Genomic DNA, 16,245 nt, shown 5'->3' with positions numbered 1-16,245 from the left:
GTTAGGTCTCTGGTTCCCAGGTTTCCTGGGAAAGTTTTCCCAAAACAGGAACCCAACTGGGGACAACTCTGCTTTTCAGTGACCTGAAACTGGAGTGCAGGCCACCAGCCTCAGAAACAGCCACAAACTGTTCTCATTGCATTTGGGAATCTTCTGGGTTTATAGCTGGTATTGGTGCCAACCTAAAAAGCATTGTGAGTCCATCCTGATGCCTGAGCTGTGTGGCTTAAACCTCTGCAAAATCAATGCCTGAGAGTTGGGCCTCATGTGAAAACCGCGTCATCTAAGCCAACCCTTTCTGGAGGTGAATTCTGGGATGACTCTGGGGTCCTGCATCCACATTCGTGTCTCTTCCTTCCCTGCATCCTGGGAGGGTGAGATAGGCTTTAATGAACCTCTGGGCTGAAAGTGTCCAATCCTCTAAGCTTAATGACAATCCAGAATAGAATTCTCTGTTCTAGAAGCTCTGGAGTTTAAATCTTTTGTTAAGTAGGGATCAAAAGCTAGAATTAGGGCCAGGCGAGGTGGCTCATGCCTGTGATCCCAGCACTTTGGGAGACTGAGGAGGGGGGATCACTTGAGGTCAGGAGATCGAGACCAACCTGGCCAACATAGTGAAACCCTGTCTCTACCAAAAAATACAAAAATTATCTGGGCATGGTGGTGCGCACCTGTAGTCCCAACTACTCGGGAGGCTGAGGTGGGAGAATTACTTGAACTCAGGAGGCAGAGGCTGCAGTGAACCAAGATCATGCCACAGCACTCCAGCCTGGGTGACAGAATGAGAGCCTGTCTCAAAAAAAAAAAAGCTAGGAGTAAACAAAACATGTATATGTATATTTTTTGGTTTAGATACCTATTGCCTTCAGCAACTTTTATGTCAGTCCTAGGATCTCAAAGGAGTTAAAAGCGGGACTATTTCTAAACATGAGGCACTACGTAATTGGAAAGTGTGGCTGTTAACACTGTTTCCCTCCTAAAACTCATTGAGGAGTGGCTCTCAGAGGATGAATGCTCACCACGCCCATGTGTGTGCTTATGTGTGCATGCACACACGTGAGTGCTGGAGGCAGGGAGGGCAAGACAGGGCAGTGAAGGGGGGTGTTCATCAGGCTGGCAGGTTTGCGGTCTGCGGACCAGAGTTCAAATCCCAGACCTAGCACTCTCTGACTGAGGGCGGGTTTCCAGTCTGCAGACCAGAGTTCAAATCCCAGCCCTAGCACTCTCTGACTGAGGGCAGGTTTGCAGTCTGCGGACCAGAGTTCAAATCCCAGCCCTGGCACTCTCTGACCGAGGGACCCCCATCTCTCCAATGGAGTTGCAGACACCGCCTTATACCTGGCCAGGCCTGGGAGCTTTCCTTGCTGCTGTCACAGCGGGAGGTAGGTTAGTAGCCCTGTAGGATGAGGTGCAGTTTCACAGGGGCTGAGATGGGCCTTAGAATCCAAAGCCTGTGCTATCGGGCACCCCCACCCCAGGCCTCTCCCATCCCACTCATGCGGTACCTGCGTCATGAGTTGCTGCGCAGGGACTGTCCCAGGGCCACAGCCAGGGTGCAAGAGGGGGGCAGCAGGGACTGAGGGGGAGCCTGATCCCAGCCTCCCTGTGACTCTGACCTCCTCGCTGGGAAGCTGGCCCTTCCCAGTGGTGTGCTCCAGGCACAGCTGTCCAGTGACACGCACAGTCCAAAAGTAACTAGGAAACTAAAGGTGCGTGGTCAGTACCAGGCGCCACATTCTTGCCCAAGGGCCTAAGGCATGCTCAGTGTGGGATGGCGGGAGGCCAAGCCTGATAAGTAAGGGAGGGGCCAGCACTTGGTCCTGAGAGTCTGACCCCAGGGCCTGGGCTTCTCACCCCTGAATTACTCCCCAACATCATCCCAAACAAGCACTCCCTGGGACCCTGCCACTGCCAGCTCCAATTAGAAGACAAAGACTGGAAGCCCAGCCTGTCCTTAGGGAGCCTGGAATCTGGGAGCAGGGCAGGCGTGCAAACAGATCATCACTGCACAGAGCAGACAGGCGAGCAGGGCACTAACAGGAGCCATCCCATGTGCCTTCCTCTGCGACCAGCTAGCCAAGGCCACAGTGCTTGCCCTTCACCCAATCACAGTTTTGTCCTCTGCCCAGGTGGCTCCAATGAAAGGCCCCAAACTCCTCTTTATAAAATGACCTGTCATTTCCCAGAGCCTTCCAGCTCCAGCCCTTCCCAATTCTGAAGTGCAGTTTTTAGGGGTGTGCAGCATCCGGGGGCTCCACAATGGGCATCGGGCTCCCCTCCGACAGAGGTTATGTCTGTGAGTCCTCACTGGGCGTTTTCCAGACCCCAGGAGAGACATGAGGCAAATTAATGAAGACTGACAGTATTTGGATTTCGAGATGTTGACCACCTGCTTCATTAGGATGTCAGGTTTCAATGATGAGGAAGAAATTGGTAGGAAATGATCTCTGTGTCTGGGAAGTTTCAAGTACAGCAGGCAGCAGCCCCATCCAGACTCGGCTGAGACGTGTGCTCCCCACCCACACGCAGCAGCCCCGTCCAGACCCGGCTGAGACGTGTGCTCCCCACCCCACACGCAGCAGCCCCGTCCAGACCCGGCTGAGACGTGTGCTCCCCACCCCACACGCAGCAGCCCCGTCCAGACCCGGCTGAGACGTGTGCTCCCCACCCGCACGAGCAGCCATGCTTACAAAGCGTTCAGCCTGGAGGCGCCCTGTCCCTTCACATCCCTTCTCCCGAGGCCTGGCAGCGGATGGCAGAACCGATACCATCATTTTCACAGGGAAACAAGTTGAGCAGGGTAATTGCTGCATCACGTGGTGCCCTAGTTTTGTTAAATTAGTCCTGTGGGTGGTGGGTGGAAGAGCGGCTGAACCCAGAGCCCACTCGGGGAAGCGGGCCCATTTCCCACCGGTCAGAATAGGAACAGATATGGAATCAGGGGCAGGGGCAACTTTTGCCAGCCCTCCCCAAACTGGCAACCAAGGGGTGCCTCTTCTCTTCAGCCCCAACCTGGCCTTCAGCAGAGCCTTTTCAAGCAACTGTTCCCCACAGTCACTCGTGGAGGTGGTTTTGCAGAGGTGGGGGCCGGGCGTCCCTTCTCGGTGCCCAGACATATCTAGACCAGTGGGGTCCAGGGCTCTGTGAACACCCAGACGTTGCAAGGAAGGTTCTGAGGGCATTCGTATCTGGGCGTATTTCCAGGCTTTATCTGTTTTTGCAAAGGGGTTATGACCCCAAAGCAGCAGAGAGGCACTAATCAGAACCTCCAGCCCTTTGCTTCATTATTGGACTCCTACTAAGCAACTATATAATTTCTTACCACAGTTACTTTCTAGCCAGCATGGGGGAAATTACCTAAACTTCTAAACTGACCAGGCTCATGCAGAATGTATTAGTGGTACAGTCAGGCTGTTCTCCCCAGCAGCCACAGACACGAGTTATTCTGGGTTGGAACATGCCAGCAATGCAGATGGTACTATCAGAGTATTTCATTAATGTATAAGGAGGAAAAAGGAAACTTCAGTTCCTTTTTAACATGGTAATAGTTAAAGCTTGTTTGATTTGTCTGTTGTTTTGGAATAAAGAAAAGGTTACCCTCCTGCTGTCTTTGGGAAATGAGACACATGTGAGTCAGTGTCCTGTGGCCGTCTATGCTCATGGATCTCCCGTCTTCATGGCAGCCACCGTGAAAAAGGCAGCCTCGTGAGCCCATTCTGCAGATGAGAATACTGAGGCGTCAGGCCACTCCATAAAATGCCCGGAGTCCTCCAGCCAGGAAAGTTGAACCGGGATTTGGGCTCTGGCTTCAGAGCGTCTGCCCATAGCCGCCACCCGGTCGTCCCCTTTCCTGAAAGAAAACTCAGCTTTTCTAAGTGCTCCTTTAGGGAAAATCCCAGCTCTGCCTACAGGAGCAATAGGCTGGCAGCTGGAGTGGTTTTAATAGGAAATTGAAAAATAAACCTAGGCAATTTTAAAGTACCTTCAATTTGGTGACACGTTCAACTGTTTTCAAGCTACTTACAAGTATTATATCCACTCATGAGTTAGGAGTCCAGGAGCCTTATAACCAGGGAAACCGAGGCTGAGAGGGACCGAGTGGGCTCATGTCAGAAGTCCGGGGTTCAGAATGAGGCTTGAGCCCCACGCTGCCTTCCCAGGGGCCAGGCTTGGACAGGAAAGAGGATAAACTGAGGACATTGCATCCTCTGAAGTTAGAAGTGTCATGGCCCCAGGGAAATGCAGGGCCCTTGGGCCAGGAGGCTGGGCCTCACCCGCTGGTAACTCATGGCTGTCACTCCCCACCGCCTAGAACCAGCTGCCCCTTGACCAGATGCTGGCAGCTGGATCCCACAAGGGAAGTGGAATCCGACCCCAGATGGGTCAAGGCCTGGCTGCAGCTGTGAGATCCACCCGGCCACTTGTCAGCCTCACCATCTGGGCAGATCACACCCTGCTAAACAGGCTGGGGGTGGGATGCATGCCATCATGGTGGGGAACGTGAGCGGGCAGCCAGCTGCCTGGGTGGGATCCAGCTCCTCCGCGTGCTGGGCAGGTCTCGTAACGTGGGAATCGATGTCACGACAAGCAAGGCGCCTGCTGCGTAGGGCTCCTGCCGCGTAGGACTCCTACCGCGAGGGCTCCTCCTGCCGCATGGGCTCCTCCTGCCACGTAGGGCACCTCCTGCCGCGTAGGGCATCTCCTGCCGCGTAGGGCTCCCGGGAGGATCCAGGGACAGGATGCCTGGGGACCGCCTGTCCTGCTGCAACCCTGCGGGCTCTCAGGCAGCCTGTGCCAGGACATACGGGCATGCCGGTCCTCAGCAGAGGGCTGCCACCCTCCTTCACCTCCTAAGGGCAGTCATGATGGCCCAAGGCCTGTTCCTGTGGACCCTGGGATGCACCACAGTGGGCAGGTGCCTCAGTGGCCCCGGGAAGGAGCCCGGGCAGCTGTGCCTGGTTAGGAGGCCTGCGCTGCCAGGCTCTGCCGCTGCTGTTGGGCCTGGCTGTGGCTGTAACAAACGAAGGGCTGGCCTTGCTTGAGAACTGGCAGCCCCACCATGGAGCTCCCCGCACCCCGAGGGACAGATGCACAGGCCATGTGGTCCGGCGAAGTGGGATGATCTCCTGCCCCAGTCGCTGGACACAGCAAGAAGAGGCACAAAATCACAAATGTGGCCTCAGAGAGGAGGGAAGAAGGGGCTTCTCCGCAAGGGGCGCCGCATGGATGGTACCATGGGGCTGAGACCAGCCCGATTTCACCATAAAACAGACAGTGTCCCTCTGCATTTCCATCTGTCCTCGAGACCACTCTGCAGACCCCCACTGGGCACCAGCGGGGCCCGTGCCAGCAGCATGGTGTGGGCCGGGGGCAGTTGGCACTTTACCCCCGGGGTGGGTGAGCAGAGGCACCTCTCTGAAGGTCCCCGGTGCCTTTCGGAGCCTCCAAACACACATTGACTGTTGGGGGAGTGGGTGGGGGCTGGCCCTGGTGGGACCTGAGCCTGGCTGGCAGGGTCCTGCCTGGGTGCTGAGAACTCATGTGGCGTTCGTTTTTCAGGAACCTGGGCAAGTCTGGCCTGCGGGTCTCCTGCCTGGGACTTGGTGAGTGTGGGGGTCCCCTCCGTCCCACCAGGGAAACAGGCTGTGGGGAGGCTGGGCATGGGGTGAACTGGACACCCCTTGGGAGGCAGGGTGGCCCAGCCCTTGGCACACCCCAGGGAGTAGCTGCACCCAGAGCCCAGGATTCAGGGGGGTTCAGTTGCCATGGCAACAAAGATGCAGGTGGGAGGGGGTCTGGGATAGAGGGAGAGAGAGACACAGTCTCAGCAGAGGAGGTGAGGCGGATACTAGGGGCCCCTCCACACGTGGTCCCCACCCCACACCACAAAATCAGAGGCCTTTCTGGCCCTAGGAGTGCAAGGAAGACACCTTACCTTCCAAGGCAGGCTCAGCTCATGAGTCCCTCCTGGAGCACCATTGGATTTGGCCCTTATTCCTCTCCTGTCAGTTGCAAGGCCTGTTTCCAGAACGTGCAGTCCCCACCTGCCCTGTGCCTGCAGTACACACCCCCCCACACACTCACACTGCCCACTGCAGTACACACACCCCGCCCCGCACCACTACCCACTGCCCTGACACCGCCCTCCCCGCTCCGTCCCAGCAGGAGCACGCAGACGCGGCTGTCAGACCTGGTATGTTTTCAGAGAGGCGTCCCTTGTGCCGTTCCTTGTGGCATGCCTCAGTACAGCTCTGACAAGCATTTCAAAAGCCCCAGACCTCCTGGACCCATAGCCAGCAGCCTGCTCTAGAGACTTTTGTCCCCTCAGTTTAGTGACCCCAAGAGGGCAGGACTTTCTCTGAAGGCCAGGTGTCCACACACACTAAGGACACCCTGGCCACAGAGCAGCACAGAGGGACACCTGTGGCTGCCCCCTGGGCCCTGCAGCCTGAGGTCTGAGCACCGACAGGAGAATCTGGCTTCCTGCCGGGTTCCTAACTTGAGCTCCTGTGTCTTCTTCCAGGAACATGGGTGACCTTCGGAGGCCAGATCACCGATGAGGTAAGATGGGGCCCTCCCAGCACCCCAGAGCCCAGCACAGGCTCACCAGAGCACATGGATAAGTCTGCTGCGTGGACCAGTGAGCACGTGCTCCCGGGACCCAGCGCGGCAGCCTCCCTCCCTCTTTCTGTTTTGCGAGGGCATCCTGCCCCAGGGGAGAGTAAAAAGGTGAGCCAGGTGGCCATGGCCAGAAGGGATGCTGAGTCTGGTGCCATCACCCAGCAGTGGACGCCTCGGGCCTCAGCATGTCCCTTAAGCTCCTCAGGACTCAGATTTCCCACACGCGTGACCCCCATTCCACAGTTAATGAGGAGAATTCAGGGTGCACATGCTTCCCAAATTCTGAAGCTGGATGCAGATCCTAGCTGCCCACATGCCATGGAGGCTCCAGTAACTATCTGTCGAGGTCATTTGGAATGCAGCCCCTGCAGTGGTTGCTGCAAGCTGAAGAACCCGAGATCTGCATTTCACCCAACATCCACTGTCCATTTCCCAGCTGCCGCGAACCGTGCGGATCACAGTCAGATGTATTTGCTGGGGCTCATGTCCCCACAAGTGGAACAAGAAAGTGAACACTAACAAAAAGCCAGCTTGTATGCCGCCAGCGCCTCTGGGTCTTTCAGAAGGACAGGGACGGCACACGCCCAAACATGTGTGCTTCTGGACAGTGAGGCAGCATCTCAGAAGTGAGTGCAGTGGCATTTGCTCAGACAGCTCTGGGCATCTGCACAAGAAGCAGTTTTCGTGTTTGTCTTACTTAGCACTAGAAAGGTTGCGTTTAAAAATTGATGAGCGAATTGATGTGAGACCTTGTTAGCTGTGATTGCTCAGTTTTCCAAGGGAAAGCTTTGCTTCTATCAAAATGTAAATGCATACAGTTTGTGTTTGAGGTCACTTTTATCTTTAAGACACTAGCTGGCCGGGTGCGTGACTCACACCTGTAATCCCAGCACTTTGGAAGGCTGGGGCGGGCGGTTCACCTGAGGTCGGGAGTTCCAGCCTGGCCAACATGGTGAAACCCCATGTCTACTAAAAATACAAAAATTAGCTGGGCGTGGTGGCGGGCGCCTGTAATCCCAGCTACTCAGGAGGCTGAGGCAGGAGAATTGCTTGAACCCAGAAGGGGGAGGTTGCATTGAGCCGAAATCATATCACTGCACTCCAGCCTAGGCTACAGAGTAAGACTCTGTCTCAAAAAAAAAAAGAGAGAAAATAGCTGGTTATAGAATGATTTGCCCCTTGCTTTGAAGTTGCTGGATAGGCGCTATCTCAGGGTGAAGTCTGGAGTTATTAAGGCAAAAGGAATTGCCTTACCTCAGCCCACCAGATTGGTTCAGTTGGAGCCCTGGGGCCCATATGGTTCAATCTGAATCAGCCTTGCCTGACTCGGCCTCGTTTCCCTTTCGATGTGGTTTCTAAAGCAGGATAGGAGAATTCTGTAGAATGGAGTACCTTCATTTCCAAACAATATTAGCTGGGTGGCCTGTATGTCCTTGTGGGAAAGATATAAACAAGCAGACAGACTAGACCCATCCAACGAGATGATGTTTTCACCAGCAAACCAGGCATACCCTCAAAGCATTAATGAATGGCCCAGTGGCAGCCCTGCTGGCCCAGGCCTCTGCAGTGTCTCCATCAGGAACACAGTGATGGACACGTGTGAAGATATTGGAGGTCATTTCTAGATGACACCAAGCTGGAAGGACAGAGAATGAAATAGATGGCAGTGTCAGGGTTCTGAATGGTTGTGGCAGGTGAAAATGGCTTAGCAAAGGAGCAAGACAAATTTTTGTATTAATCCTACAGTTAGTGTCAAAAAAGAAATCAATACATCTAGAAGGGGGGGCCCGCCTGGCTGCGGTTCAGATGAAGAGGGTTTGTGCACTTCAGGTGCTGCGGCTCGGTCCGAGCCAGCAGGGAAGCCAGGACCGTCCTGGACTGCTTTTTTTGTTTTTCAATTTTTTATTACATATATGAAACATAAAATTTGCCATTTTAACCATTTTTAAGTCTACAGTTCAGTGGCATTAAGTACATTCACATACTGTGCCACCCTCACCATTATCCGTTTCCGAAATATTTCATCACCCCAAACAGGAGCTCTGCACCCTTAAACAGTAACGCCCCATCCCCTGGTCACCTCTAGTCTACTTCCTGTCTCTATCAACTCTGCAGACTATTTGTATAAATAAAGTTTTACTGGGACATAGCCACACCCATCATTTACACATAGCAGCTGCTTTCACTCCACAAGGGCAGAGCTGAGTAATTGCAACAGAGACTCTCTGGCCCACAGTGCCTGAAGCATTTACTATGTGGCCCTTTACAGAAAAGGCTTGACGTCCCCTGTTCTTTGGGCCGCAGCAGCTGGGCCCTGCAGTATCTGCAGGGCTGTTGTGTGAACAGCAGCTCAGCCCAGTTCTGTGCCATGCCAGGGACAAAATGAAAGCTTGCCCAGGGGTGGAACAAACCACCTGGTGAGGCAGGAATGACAGCCACCCTCACATGGCACAGGGCAGAGTCCACAGTTTGTCGGACACCGTCACATTCTCAGCCAGTGCTCACAGGAGCCCATGAAGGGATCAGACCGCGCTAGGAACCCTAAGATGACGTGACACCTGTTGGAGCCACCACGGTGGTTTCAGGTCTCCAGCCCTCCCGTCGTTAGGTGCCCTTTCTGTGGCCTCACACTCCCCATTAGAAGCATGTGTTCAAGACAAGCCAGACAATAAAAACTTAATAGATGTAATGGCTGAGAACCTTACACTTATTATCTCACCTAATCCTCTATCAACCCAGGGAGGTAGGTGCTATTCCCAGTTCAAGGAAGCTGAGCCTCTGGCCATAAACAGGTGCAGGGGTCTCACCTCGCCGCTGGCCACGGGGGGTTCCACCTGGTGCTCTTTGCCTCAACACTTGTGGCCAGTGCTTAGCTGTGGGGTAACTGTACTGGGGTAGGGACAGATTCCCTGTCCCCCCAGATGAGGGTGACAGGGAGGTGGCCTGTATGTCTCCTGAGCTTCCTTCTGATTTCAGTGTCTGGGACCCAGATACTGGAAGGAACCAAAACATCACAAAATAAAGGCTCCGTAAAATGAACCAAGATGCGGCCACAGAGCAGAGGTCTTTAGAAGTCATGTTTTAGGTCCGGGGGCGGTGGCTCATGCCTGTAATCCCAGCACTTTGGGAGGTCGAGGCAGTGGATCACAAGGTTAGGAGTTCGAGACCAGCCTGGCCAATATGGTGAAACCCCATCTCTACTAAAAATACAAAAAAATTAGCCAGGCGTGGTGGCGGGTGCCTGTAATCCCAGCTACTCGGGAGGCTGAGGCAGGAGAATTGCTTGAATCCGGGAGGCGGAGGTTGCAGTGAGCTGAGATTGTGCCATTGTACTCCAGCCTGGATGACAGAGCAAGACTCCATCTCAAAAAAAAAAAAAAAAAAAAAAATACTCATGTTTTGAAGAACAGCATGGGAAAGGCCTGTGAGAGCAAATGGAAAACGCAGCCAGCATAGACAGCAGTCTGTGGAGTAGAGCTGCAGTTTTCTAGGGAAAGGGCAGAAAAACCTGGAAGAGAAATTACAGCAAAATCATAGCCATAAAAACATAAATAAATAAAATAGTGAGAAAGCACAGCCCCACAATGCCATGAGTCCCTCCCTCTCTTTCCTGCCTCTGGTCCTGCCAATCCCAGGTGCCACCCTGGATGTAGCTGGAATTGTATGGTGGCTTAGTTTTTGCTGAGGGACAGGTGAGGTTAGGGTTGGTGTCTGCCGTGCCGGACCCTGCCGATCCGGCTGTCTGCACGCCTTTGGGGGTCTGTGATGACCACAGGTTTCTGTGATTGGCTGGGCTTTCCTCCCTGGAGGGAGCCAGGCGTGTTCAGGGCCACCGTGCTCTGGAATGGAGAGCACTGAGCCCTTTGTTCTTAGTCTATGAGCAGGAGTGGGAGGCCTCCCGGTGGGCAGAGCAGAGCCAGGAGCACCCGCCTCAGGCTTGCGGAGCCCCTGCCTAGCACCAGCTCTCTGCCTGCTTCCAGCCTCTTCCCAGTCACTCTCTTTCTAGAGAGGGCGACAGGGTAAAGAGGCAGGCAGGACACCGTCTCCAGTGGTCGAATGTGCTGTGGAGAGGGTGTGAGCTGCCCGTGGCTGCTGTAACAAATAGCCACCAGTGTGCGGCTGAAAACAGCAGCAACATATTCTCTCACAGCTCTGGGGGCCAGAGATCCCAACTCGGTACCCCTGAGCCTAAGTCCAGGAGTCAGTTGGGCCAGGCTCCCTTCTGCCGGCCAGGACCTTTCCCGGCCTAAGTCCAGGAGTCAGCCGGGCCGGGCTTCCTTCTCCAGGCCAGGACCCTTCCCGGCCTCTTCAGCGTCTGGCGCTGCTGGCCTTCCTTGGCTTGTGCCCGCATCCCCCAGTCTCTGCCCCTGTGGACACTCTCCCTCCTCCTCTTCTGTCTGTCAAGTCTTCGTCTGTCTCGTCCTCATAAGGTCATCTGTGATGGCACTGAGGGCCCACTTAGCTAAGCCAGGACATTCTCCCCATCGCAGAGTACTCACGTTAATCCCATCTGCAAAGTCCCTCTTTCTACCTAAGGTCACATTCCCAGGTTCCAGGGACCTGATACCTTTGGAGAACTGTTATTTAGTTGACTGCAGAGAAGAAAGTAGAAAAAGGAGGGCAGGGGTGCGGGGTCCTGACGACAGGGTGGTCAAGAAGCAGAAGCGAGCAAGGAAGCCACGTGGTGGTCCAGAGAAAGAGCCTTCGGGGGCCAAGGGGACAACCAAGGCACCAAGGCAAAGCCCTAAGGTCGAGTGTTGGGGAGAAGGGGATGCAGGGGATAGAGTTGGGGGTCAGGGTGCAGATCTGGTGGGGACTTTGGCTTTGACCCTCTGCGAGATGGAAGCCCCTGGAGGGCTTTTGCATGGAGGAAATTTGACCGGATTTAAAAGGTCTGCCAAGGCTCGCCCTGGCTGCTGCGCTGGGAATGGCGAGTCATGAGGGTGTCTCGAAGTTCAGCGTGTGCACGATCCCATGTACTCAGAAGGCACATCCTGATGTGACAGGGCTGTCGTGGAGCCTGGGAGGCTACACTGCTGATCCCATGCTGATGCTGGCCCATGGACCACGCTTTGCCTGGGGAAGGTGCAGGGAGAGAGGATGGAAGCAGAGAGCTAGGAGGCTATTGTGAGAAACCACCCAAGAGCTGCTGGAGGCTCAGAGCAGGGTGCGCACAGTGGAGGTAGGGAGAGGGGTCAGATTCTGGACTAATTTGCAGGGGAAGCCCCGGCAGTGGCTGAACTTCATGCTCCAGTGATGGGAGGATTAGTCAAGGAGGGCTCCCCGGGGTTTGACCTGAGCACAGGTGAGCGAGAGCTCCCGGGAGCTGATGCTGCTGCAGGCTGCCCTCCCTGGCCCACACCAGCCCCAGGGCCTAGAGTGCCCCTCCCCCACCCACTCTCCCCTTGCCTGCCTGACAAACTCCTAAACACCCTTCAAAACCCAGTCTTTGTCGGGCGCACTTTGGGAGGCTGAGGCGGGCGGATCACTTGAGGTCAGGAGTTCGAGACCAGCCTGGCCAACGTGGTGAAAGCTCATCTGTACTAAAAATAGAAAAATCAGCCGGGCTTGGTGGCATGCACCTGTAGTCCCAGCTACTCAGGAGACTGAGGCAGGAGAATCTCTTGAACCCAGGAGGCAAAGGTTGCAGCGAGCCAAGATCGTGCCACTGCACTCCAGCCTGGGCAAGAGAATGAGACTCCATCTCCAAAAAAAAAAAAAAAACCCCAGTCTTTGATATTCTGGACATGTGATACCCCTTGGATGAACCTTGAACCTTGAGGACATTATGCTCACTGAAACAAGCCACAAAAAGGACACACGGTGTGACTGCATTTGTCTAAGGTGCCTAGAGTAGTTAAATTCATAAATACCAGAGAATGGTGGGTGCTGGGGCTGGAGGCAGGGAGCAGGGAAGGGGAGTTACTGTTCAATGGGTACAGAGTTTCAGTTTAGGAACATGACAGGGAGATGGATGGTGGTGATGGTTACACAACTATGCGAATGTACTTACTGCCACTGAACTACGCTTGAAAAAGGTTAAAATAGTAAATTTCATTATAGATATTTTACCACAACTTAGAAAAGTCTCTTTGATAAATGCAGTAATGTTTTAATTAAACAAAAAGAATGAAAGGGATCTTCATGAGCAGGTGTGGATTTGTTTCTAGGACGTATTGTGAGTGAAAAAATCAAAGTGCACAAACATATGGGTAGTGTGCCACCCCTCCTGGAAGAAAGATGGGGGATAAGAAAATACACGTGTCTGAAATACAAAAACGGAAAACGGAGCCGTGGGTCCCCTCCTCTGAGAAGCCCTGCCAGGAGCGTGAGTGCCCTAACCACAGACTTAGCCCCACTGGGGCCCGGCGCACTGTGCCCTCCTGGGCTCTCTCCTCCTGGGCCTGGATGTGGGAGGCATCAGGGAAAAGTCAGGAGGAAGACGAGGAGGAAGCAGTGAGCAGGTGAACAAGCCGCCTGTCTGTCCGTGCTGGAGCCCTGGTGCTGGGAAGGAAAGTGCTAGAGGTGGGGAGAGATTCCTGGGCTCTCCCTCAGTGGGCACATCCGGGAGGAGGAGGCTGGGGGGGCAGCAGCAGATCCCTCGGGCGGCAGATGCGTTTGATGCCTCAGGGCAGTTGAGCTGCAGTGAGAAGACAGCAACGGAGCCCCGGCCGGTGGATCCTGAAAACCGACGGCCTCCACCCCTGGGCTTCCTGACTCAAATCACAGCTGCTCACTAACCGGGGCTCAGCTTCAGCTGTGCTGCATTTCAATGTCTGAGATGTTTGGGGATGAGTGCCAACATCGCCAGGCTGCCGGCCAGATTTCCATACACCCCCCCACCCACAAACATGCTGCCTTTCTGGCTTCTCTTGAGAAGTTGTCAGATCTCTAGCACCAGGCCCGCCTTCCCACGCGCAGCATTTGGGCATGGGCCTTCTCCCATGGGTGCCCCCCAGCGGTGGCTACCCGTGGTCCCCACAGGACACTGTCCTCACTCTCCATACCTCCTGGCCACAAGGGCTTCTGAGTTCAGAAAAGAGAGACGCAGCCCTGTGAAGCCACCCCTGGCTGGTTTTCTGTCCTACGGTTTTTGAGGGTTATTAAGAATTATTCACCCCATGCTGGGCTTGCTGCTGGTGAGGCCCAGTGCTCTGAGCCGCACCTGGGGAAGTGTGACACTCAGAGGGAAGCAGCCCTGTCCGACAGCCAGCAGCTCAGGGGCACCTTTCTCTCCAGCCTCTTGGAGGGAGCTGTCACTTGCAGAGGGGCTCACCTGGCTCCATGAGTCCCACCCCACAACCAGTTCTTTGCTCATGGAGCACAATCGCATCCTGACAGCAGCCACGGAGCAAAGTCTGACGGACAGCGTGTTTAGCTCGGGCAGTCATTCATCGATCTTGCCCACGAGGCAGCCACCACACAGCAGTGCCACTCGGGGCCGGGAGTATGTGCCATTGGAGAAACACTGGCCAAGAGGCCAGAATGGATGTCACCCGCCATGCACCAGCTGTGGGGCGTCAGTTGCTCCATCTACAAAAATAACGATTCAGTCCTCATGTGCAGGTGCTGGGAAAGATTCAATGAGATACAACTGAATACACAGCCCTGGCTTTAAGGACATAGACTCATCCCAGCAACGTCCACAGAGCCCCTGCTGGGGACTTCCTTGGTTTCCTAGGACTGCTGTAACAAAGTAACATAACCTGGGGACCTGAAACAACAGACACCCTTCTGTCACCTTCTGGAGGCCAGAGGTCTGATACCAAGGTGTCGGCAGGGCCAGGCTCCCTGCAAAGGCTCTGGGGGAGGGTCTGCCCCATGCCTCTTCCAGCTCCTGGGGGTTGCCAACAGTCCTTGGCTTGTAGACGTGTCACTCTGGTCTCTGCCTTCATAGTCTCATGGACTTCTGTGTCTGCGTTTTCTCTCCTTGTAAATCACCAGTCACATAGGGTTTAGGACCCACCCTAACACAGTACGACCTCATCTTCGCTAATTACATTCAAGAAGGCCCTATTCCCAAATGAGGTCACCTCTAAGCTTCTGAGTGGACATGAATTCTGTGGGGATACTGTTCAGCCCAGTACAGGTGCTAAGCCCTGTGATGACCCCAACTGATGGGGTCCCTGCTCTCAAGAAATCTGCAGTCCTTGGCAGTTTCTTCATTCCTTTTGCCTTCTTTATTCTTCTCAATGGGTTTGTTACTGAGAGCTGCCTCCATCCCTGTCCTGTGGCAGGAGAGGGCAAGGAGAGACCCCACAGGGGAGCCTGTCGGGCCCAGGAGGGCAGGGCGTGGACACGGGGAGGCCTCCCAGGCCTCTGGGCCCCACCCCCGGCTGGCAGGACAGTGTCGGTTTTCTCGTTTCAGATGGCAGAGCAGCTCATGGCCTTGGCCTATGATAATGGCATCAACCTCTTCGATACAGCAGAAGTCTATGCAGCCGGCAAGTACGTGTCTTTTCACATGGGAAAAAGTGGTTCAGAATGCCTGGGCAGAGCCAGAGCTGCAGGGATTCCTGCCACTCGCATTCCCAAGAGTGCTCACAAATGCACCTTGCACCCTACTTTCATTCTTAAACTCTGAATGGCTTTAGGAGGTACTATTTTCATGGGGCTGGAATTGCAGAACGCTTGGACACTGGTCACTTGCTGAACTCCCCGTGGAGTCAACAGGGGGACCACAGTCCCTCTGGTGCCAAAGATGCTGTGCTGGGTGAGAGGCGCGATTAAGCTGCTGTCCTGGGCTCTCTTGATGTGCCTGACATTTTGACATTTCATGTCTCACTTGTGCAACTAGGGCTGCAGGGCCTGCAGGGCCTCAGAGCTGGGGAGGGCAGGCTCCGGCCGAGTGCTGTGGGGAGCACTTCCCATGTTGGCAGTGAACTTTCCTGCTCAATTATGTAAAAGCTCAGTCCTCTTCAGCTAGGCTGTTGGCTTCAATTTTAAAGACTGGCTGTAATTAAATCATCCACTCTCCTGCATCGGGTTTCCAGAAGTCAGCTTTTGTTTGTGAAATCGTTTGTTGGCCCTCTCTTCATCCTCCTTCTGCCCCCCTCCTGCCTGGGGCCAGCCAAGTTCCCATCAGCCGAGCAGGCTGCAGGCCTGGGCTGCTGTGCACCATAGCTGCTTGGCCCGCAGCTGCTTCGTGGGCCCTGGGTGGTTACCTGCAACTGCAGCGGGGCCCAGAGCACCCAGTGGCAGGGAACCCAACTGGGCCCTGCTCAAGTTCCCACCCAGAGCCTGGGGAGCGCACAGCCCTGGGGGCTGCCGCTTGGACCCTCAAACCGCCTCCAGCCCCCATCTGCAGCCCTTTTGGCCCTCCGGATGGCAAAGCCCCCTCCCACTCCCTCCATACTGGCAGCAGCTTCCCATCAAAGTGAACAGCTTTCCAGACAGATGAGCCCAGCGGAGGGGTCTGAGGTCAAAAAGCCCAGTGCAGATGCCAAGCCGAGAGGCACCTCCTTTCCCGAGCCCCCCACCTCTTCGCTGCCTGCTTTGGCCTGGGTTATGCTGCCCTGAAGAACGTGTGGGAGGCAGCTCCGTGCAGCCTCTGTGGATGAGGCTGGGCACACCCCATGTCACAGCAGTCACACTCCGTCCTCTGTCACTCGCAGTTTCCATGTT

The 16,245-nt window shown here is 54.9% G+C and overlaps 1 protein-coding gene across 1 annotated transcript in view; it reads left to right on the top strand.

The window, feature by feature from the left end:
- The window catches only part of KCNAB2 (potassium voltage-gated channel subfamily A regulatory beta subunit 2), a gene marked incomplete at its 5' end in the record, with an annotated part of 112,898 nt that overhangs the window by 78,793 nt on the left and 17,860 nt on the right, over nucleotides 1–16,245 (top strand). The window contains 3 exon segments of the mRNA NM_001133242.1: nucleotides 5,560–5,603; nucleotides 6,524–6,561; nucleotides 14,990–15,069. Coding sequence (NP_001126714.1) covers nucleotides 5,560–5,603; nucleotides 6,524–6,561; nucleotides 14,990–15,069 — 162 coding nt within the window.

The sequence above is a fragment of the Pongo abelii genome, chromosome 1, assembly GCF_028885655.2.
Source record: "Pongo abelii isolate AG06213 chromosome 1, NHGRI_mPonAbe1-v2.0_pri, whole genome shotgun sequence".
In the NCBI taxonomy this organism is placed as follows: Eukaryota; Metazoa; Chordata; class Mammalia; order Primates; family Hominidae; genus Pongo; species Pongo abelii.
This window is presented reverse-complemented; position numbering and strand designations above follow the sequence as displayed.